At 31.1% G+C, this 7349-nt stretch overlaps 1 protein-coding gene across 3 annotated transcripts; it reads right to left on the bottom strand.

The window, feature by feature from the left end:
* Positions 1-201: 201 nt before the first annotated feature.
* LOC136228679 (uncharacterized) lies at positions 202-4099 on the bottom strand. 3 transcript variants are annotated; one of them, XM_066017129.1, is made up of 8 exons: positions 3958-4080; positions 3781-3875; positions 3438-3505; positions 2796-2896; positions 2230-2299; positions 1011-1038; positions 862-922; positions 202-765 (listed from the first exon to the last, which is right to left on the bottom strand). In XM_066017129.1, exons 3-8 carry the CDS (start codon positions 3483-3485, stop codon positions 663-665), a joined length of 411 nt encoding a protein of 136 aa, XP_065873201.1. In that variant the 5' UTR covers positions 3486-3505; positions 3781-3875; positions 3958-4080; the 3' UTR covers positions 202-662. The 3 variants fall into 3 exon arrangements, with proteins under 3 accessions (XP_065873201.1, XP_065873199.1, XP_065873200.1); XM_066017127.1 differs by lacking the exon at positions 3438-3505 and having other exon boundaries at positions 3958-4099; XM_066017128.1 differs by having other exon boundaries at positions 3781-4089.
* Between the last annotated feature and the right edge of the window lie 3250 nt (positions 4100-7349).

Genomic DNA, 7349 nt, shown 5'->3' with positions numbered 1-7349 from the left:
TTGAGCTTGTTCATGAATATATAATCGAACATGCTCGCGATCTTTGGACCCGAACTTCGACGTGCTCAATCTCGGGTCGTTTATAAATCAAGCCGAACACGGTCGAACTTTTATCAAACCGAACACTAAGCGGCTCGGTTCATTTACATCCCTAATTATTAATAAATTAGAATGTGCAAATTTCTTAAAATTCTAAAAAAATATTGAAAGAAAACCATATATTAAACGGAATCAGAATACAAAACTTGAATAATAAAATAATAGTTCTGCTAATTTTACATACTTCATCATATTTTAATAACACTTTATACAAACAAAACAAAGAGTTAATTGCCATCAAATCCTAGACTCCCATGCAATTGAGTCTTAGCAAGTAACCATTGCCTTACATAACCTACACTAAACTTTAACCACTAAAATCATTCAACTATATTTCCTTTTTCTTTTTTCAGAAAAAAAATCTGATAAATGAAAAACCCATAATTCCTAATGCACATAAGTGCATTCCCATAGTCCGTCAAAACGGTTCTGTTTGCTTCAATAATGACCAAAAACAAGAAAGACATTAGCACGGAGAGCAAAATCCTATGGAAAAAAGCCTGCTTGTCCTAAAATTCAAAGGCCAACCACCAACTTATCATTCAACTATACTCTTCACAGCATCAAATCATATCAGGATCATCATCATAATCAAAATCTGGATCAGCTGAAGGCCTAATTCTCTTAGCCTCTCTTGGTCCACCTCTACCCCTCTTTGGTTTTCCTCTGCCATAAAATTACATACACCTCTATGTTATTAGTCATTCATTCCTCAAAATAACTGATTGTTTTTTGGAATATCGGATTAAATTACAAACTTACTGCCCATTTGAGTAAATTCCTCCACCCTTAGGACGACCCACACCATACTCCGATCTCCCATCTGCACTATGCACAAAAGAGAACTAAAAAACAATGAAAAAAACCAAAGGGAATGGTAATTGTTTATGCATCTGTCTATATGGCCTCACCATCTCGTCCAGCTGCTTGATCTTCAGCCTGTCAACAGGAAAAGAAGAGTGAATTAGCATTTTGAAGAATGCATTCAATGTAAGCTGATTAAAAAATGGGAAGAAGGCAACAAATTAGGTCTTTCCCTTTGGATAACAGATAGATGTTAGTAGCCTAAACAAAATCGGGCCTCAAATCTAAAACCTCTTTTTTAGTTATATATCAATTTCATAACTTGACTCAAGGGTGTGGGGACAAGAAGAAGGAAGAGGACAAGGTGGAAGCAACATGAATTAAAAAAAAAAAAAAAAGCAAGAAAAGAGTGCAGAACTATTGAAAGACAACATAAAAGTGCAATTGAAAGACAACATAAAAGTGCAACATTGTGGTTGCTCTCTAAGCTCAGCTGAGACTATTGCTGTTTAAGATGATGGAACATTTGCTTTACAAGTTATTTTCAAATGAGAGAAAAATTTATCTGTAAACTGCATAGGCTTAAATTTCCTTGAGCAATAGGTGAAAAATGATAGTGAATATATTAGAGCAAATATTTCCAGCAATGATGCATAAGATGGCACGTATAAACATATCCATTTCAATAAGCATGGCATACCATCACTATCCCGGAAGCAATATACATCCGATCGAAAGCAACTTTCTTACTCTTTTAAACTCACGTTTTAAAACCTTTTGCATTAGAAGTCTCAATTTTCAATTTGCTTAGAATAGCTGAGGGAAAGTCAAGTAATATAACTTCAACTCATTTGAAAATAATACATCCAACCAATTTTCTTTAAATTCAATTAAAACCACAAAAATGATTTGAATATCATTCCCGTAACTTTTAATTTGGAAATATGTATTCCATAATAAACCTTCAAGAACGAGATGCATAATAAACCTCAAACTCGTACAACTTTTAAAATAGCAAAGATCCTATACTACTTCATTGATATGGTTATTATGTGAGAGCTACCAGACAAATCCAGCTTCTGCTCTAACTGTAAGTCTTTTGAGGATAAGCAGTGCTACTTTTTCTATATAAACAAATTACAAGGAGAATCCAATAGCTTTCTGTAAAAAAAAACATGCCCAGCTTTTAGCCTTTTTTATCTGAATAATATTCAACTGCAAAACCTGTTTTATCTATCACTACAAAATTACCCAATTTCTCCTTTCGGAAGCATATGTAGAAGGAAATGGAACTGCCAACATAACACTCAAGATCGATGTACTTACTGCCAGCGAGGTGACTGAAGATAATGAAAAGAGCCTATCTTCAGGCTGGAACTTCCTAGACCGCTTCAAGCTGTAGCAATAAGTTTGAAGAGATCATATCAGTTATAAAATACACCATCATCCAACTGAATAAAACCCTTCAAAAATTCATATCTATACTTATACGGTACAAAACATAAAATGGAACAAATATCATCCTATGTATGTTCCTGTAAAGCCGGAACCAGCTACTCTAGTAGATCTGTTATATACCTTAAAGTGCAAAAAAAAAAAAAAAAAAAAAACAGTATAGAAGTTGTTTGGTGTTTCTAAGCTTTGATATTTGCACATGTGACTGAAAATATGTCACCAAAGAACAACAGGAGCAAGGGATTTAACATGTATAGCAGTGAAGATACATATGATACAACACTACAATTTAAAAGCTCATAAAGACAGAGTATACTAACAAAATAAGAGGAGCCAGCAAGATTCAGAATAGAATTTAACGTATAGGGACAAATGGTAGAACAACTAATCTCATTAAAGAAGGTAAACAGAGGAAATATATTGTAACTCCTCCTTACAATGAAGTGTTCTTAGATGATGATAGGAACCCTTCGAAACCTTTCAATACATTGCCACATTGGCTTGGATCCTGTAAATAGTTTGTCTCCATATCATAGACCTGCAATCAAGAAAATATGTAAAACAGTTATTAATTTGAAGGATTAAATTACTGTAATCCTTAGTATAATCAAGAAGAAAAATTACTCAACTAAAGGGACCATTCACTACAACAAAATGGATAAGAACATTCTCAAAATGTCACAAGATTGTAACAATACCTCTACATCTCATAGGATAAACTAGAAGCACTAAACCCCATGCTAAAGAAAACATACACAGGTCTGCTTGTTTTGGGGTTAGAGGAGGTTAATTAAAGGGAGGTTGTTTTCCTAACCTTGCTTGGGAATGAATTTAAATGGAGGCGAGGGTTAAATGATGGTTAAATGAAGGTTAGAAAACCTTGAAATAACTCCAATTTCAGTCCCACAAAATTGGTGGGATCTCGAGGTTCACTAAATAACCTCCCCTCCCCTCCCCTCCCCTCCCCTCCCCTCCATTTAATAAACCTTGTCAATCCTTCATCCAAGCAGACCCTAAAATTTACCAAATGAATTCGCAAGAAGTTCATGATAAAAGAAGAATTATACTAAGGCACACACAATCTGTCTCTTCTTGCATTGTGTCAGACTGACAATAGGCAACATCATCCTCAGGTATCCTAAAACTCCTGCAAGGTAACACTTCGATTCTTAGCTGAGTTTCTGTCATTAAATTACAATTAAGAATGCTAGCTCAAGTTCAAAAAAGGAACGCCCAATAAGCCTGATTTTCAACTAGATTTTCAAGAATCAAAGTTCCTAAGCAGTATCACCCGATTAACTGACATTCTTAAATCCCCAAAACCAATAAACGTATAGAAAAATTACTCCATCCAAACATGTAAATAGAAATTTCAAGAGATCACAATGAAAGAGAGTCGAATTGGAGTAAAAATAAATGAACCTGCTTCTCGATATTTCTAAGCTCCTCGTGAAGCTTGGCTCTTTTGCCGAGAAGAGTAGCGAGCATTGCAGAAGGGTTTGAAGCTCCACGTTGCCCTATTAGTCATTACAGAAAAACGAGATCCTATAAAGCAACAACGTTGCAAATCCAATTCTGAAGGCAGAGATCAACCATTACCTTCATGATCCATTTTTCGCGCGAAAATTTGAACAATCAGAGATCAATGATAATTACTAATTAGTCATTAGAACCCTAAAACCCCAAAATCAAATGATTAGCTAAGCGGCATGCCGATCTTTCCCCTCGATCAATTTTTTACTATTTCGCTCTTCAGTAGGGAAAAATTAAACTACGGTAATGTTTAGTAGTCTCAATATTGATGAACCTATCCGATTAAGCCACGTAATCACATAAAAAATTTGGTCTTACATCGTCAACGTGGCAAAACAAAAAATATCCGAAAATACGCGGCGATGTGTTAACATGTTTTTGTGCATCGGAAATGCACGTGTGCGAAGATGATATGGAGCACGTAAAAAAGGGTGTACTTCCACGGCTAGGCTGAGCACGAATTTTTATAAAAAAATAAAAATTGAATCAAACGTTTTTTTTCGAATGGGTTATACTGTTAATTTATATTAGTACAATCCTACAAACAATTCAACTTTAAAATTCTTACGTAAATATTTTGATAATTTTTAAATTGAACTAATTGAATAAAAAAAATCCAAAATTAAATTCAACCGTGTAATTTTTTTCATTAACATCAAGCGGGATTATATTATTAACTCATATCTATATCTATATTATATATAATAGAAATAAAAAGAATTTATAAGAAGTGTTTTTTTTTAGGTTTTTTAACTTAATTGACACCATAAAATCAAAAAGAATAAATGAGTTAATAAGTTTTAATTATCTCTATATGATGAGTACTATATTAACACATTATTTATTGTCGATTACTAGCTCATTAATTAAAGTAATAAAACAAAATAAGAATTACAAGAAGATAAAAAAGCACAAAGCAAAGAAAACTCAAAAGTCACAAATAAACCTATATGCAAAGCATGATATATAGTATTTCATCATTATATTATATTCATTAGCCACCGAAAATCAAAGACCCCATTGACCTTTAATTTTGATTATGTATTCGTTTTGTTCTTAATCTTATAATTTTTATTCTTGCTTCAAATAATATAGTCTTATAATTTTGTTCTTACTTTATTAATAGATTTAGATTTATTTAGGAGTGATTTCCACTGATAAACTGTATTAATAGCATATTTTTCAAGAATTAGAAGAATTTAGATTTTCATATCTCCAATTGAAAAAATCCGATAGAAATAGAATAGAGAGAGACAACTGAAATCGGGAAAACCAAATGTGTCAAAAATTACAGGAAATTATTATGTTTCCGAAGGTAGTTATTCAATTTTTTTTGCATATGTAGTTGTTATTTTGTTCTCAATTGTGTCGTTCCACACCTTTCGCTTCTTTATCCATGTTTTCTTTTTTATTTGTCTTTTTTTCAAAATGACTAAATAAATATTTATATATTTTAATTCATTTTTAGTATAAGTTGTTAGGTGTAATCGTTTTAATTGTTAACTCTAACTAAAATTTGGATTTTCTGCTTTGTATGAACTTAATTGTTAGGTTTAATTGGAGTTAGTTTAATTTTCCAAATTCAGAACCTGATGAAGTCTCTAATTTCGTTTATCTAACTCATATGGTTTGAATTTTTTATTTTTATTCATTTTTTTGTACGAATAGATATAAAGTTTCACAATAGTTGTTTATTGAAGTTGGACACATATTGAAGAAAATAATTAAAGAAGTATTGAAACATTATACATACAATGAAATTTATTTCTATTATAAATCATATTTTGTCATGATTACCATTATAAGTTTCTTTCTCATTTTTAGTGATGTATTTTATATCTATATTATATATAATAGCATGAAGGCCTTTTGATAAGTTGTCAAAATAGTAAAAAAAGAAAATTAAATTATGACTTCAACAACTTCTAAACACTATTATCAAATAATTATAAATATATGTTTGTTAATTTATTTACTATTTGTAGATTTAAATTATTTTAAAACAAAATATTATATCTAAATGTTAAATTTATATACAAAAAATTTATCCACCCAATTATGATTTCAACAACTTTCAAACACTATTATCAAGCAATTGTAAAAGTATGTTTATTAATTTATTTATAATTTGTAAATTTAAATTATTTTAAAACAAAATATTAATATCACTATATATAAATGATATAAAATTTAAAAAATATTAAAATATTAAATTTATATACAAAAAAGTTTATCCACCCACACAACGCGCGTGCACAATACTAGTTAGATACAATTTTAAAGATTTTCAAATTTTCAAATTGAATCGAACCGACCTATCTACGTATCATATCATTTTTGTATTCTTATTCGTTGTTTGTATTAAAAATAAAGCTTTTTTTTTGTGATTCAAAAAATTAAAGTTTTTTTATAATATACTTTTTATGGAAAAACTTTTCATTTCAGAAATATTTTTTATGAAGTTTTCGCTTAAAATAATTATTTAGGAAACTTTTCCTTAAGATAATTTTTTAGGAAACTTTTAATTTTAATAAACCTTTTTTTGGATTCGGATCCTCTCTTGTAAGGCTGAAACAGGAGAGGATCTGTTGCTCTAATCTCAGCCCTTGGTTATAAGTGAAGGGCTGAGATTTAAAATTAATTAGTTAACCTTTAATTTTAAGTTAAAAACAAAATTACAGCACTCACATTAAGTAAATAAATTTGGAAGAAGAAAAAGCAGTAGAGGCAGAGACGGAGACGGAGACATGCTCGTTAGGATAACGGTAACCAAGAAGTAGAAGGGCGACTTAGTTGCGGTGGCTGCAATAGCAGTTGAAGGTGCTGTGATGGATATCTCTGGTTTCTGTCATTAATTACGAATTAATCCATCTGATTTCTTTATTGCTCTTGACGATTCATTCTCAATCACAAAATTTTCTGATTAACTTGTCTTCTTTTCGTCATTAATAATTCGTTCATGTTCGATTTTTTATAATAAAAAATTATAACAAAAAACCTAGAGAAAGAAAAGACTAGAAATCCAGAAGAAAGACCCAGAAATCAATTGAAAAGTCAAGGTGAGATCAGAGAAAGAAAAGCAGGAATCTGGGTAAGACAAGTCCCAATTGGAGAAGGAACTAATTCCATGAATGTCACTGAGGCGGTGGCTACAAGCGCTGAAAGCTCAATAGTGTTGATGGTAAATTACACCCATGACCACTGAACTTTACCCATAATATAATGGATACTGAACTTTACACTTTTTAACATCGGTGGCCATCCAACGCCTCAAAACGACCGTTGATGGCCTAAAAATAAAAAATCCAAAGCATAATGATATTCTAAGGAACTTTAATTCTTGAAAATTTTCGTTTTGAGGTCATTTATGTATCGTTTTGTTAGGAGAGAGAATGAATTTTTAGAGAAAGAACCTCCAAAAATGTGATTTTGGAAAATAAAAGATGTAGTTTCATCGT

This window comes from Euphorbia lathyris, chromosome 5 (assembly GCF_963576675.1).
Source record: "Euphorbia lathyris chromosome 5, ddEupLath1.1, whole genome shotgun sequence".
NCBI lineage: Eukaryota > Viridiplantae > Streptophyta > Magnoliopsida > Malpighiales > Euphorbiaceae > Euphorbia > Euphorbia lathyris.
Note: the sequence above shows the minus strand (reverse complement) of the source record. Positions and strands in the feature narration are given on the sequence as shown.

Bases quoted from the DNA above. Each gene is read 5' to 3' on its own strand.
- LOC136228679 (XM_066017127.1), bottom strand. The intron at 1,039-2,229 runs GTAAGTACATCG...TCCTGTTGACAG, and splicing joins CTTCAGTCACCTCGCTGGCA to GCTGAAGATCAAGCAGCTGG. The intron at 766-861 runs GTAAGTTTGTAA...ATTTTATGGCAG, and splicing joins GGAATTTACTCAAATGGGCA to AGGAAAACCAAAGAGGGGTA.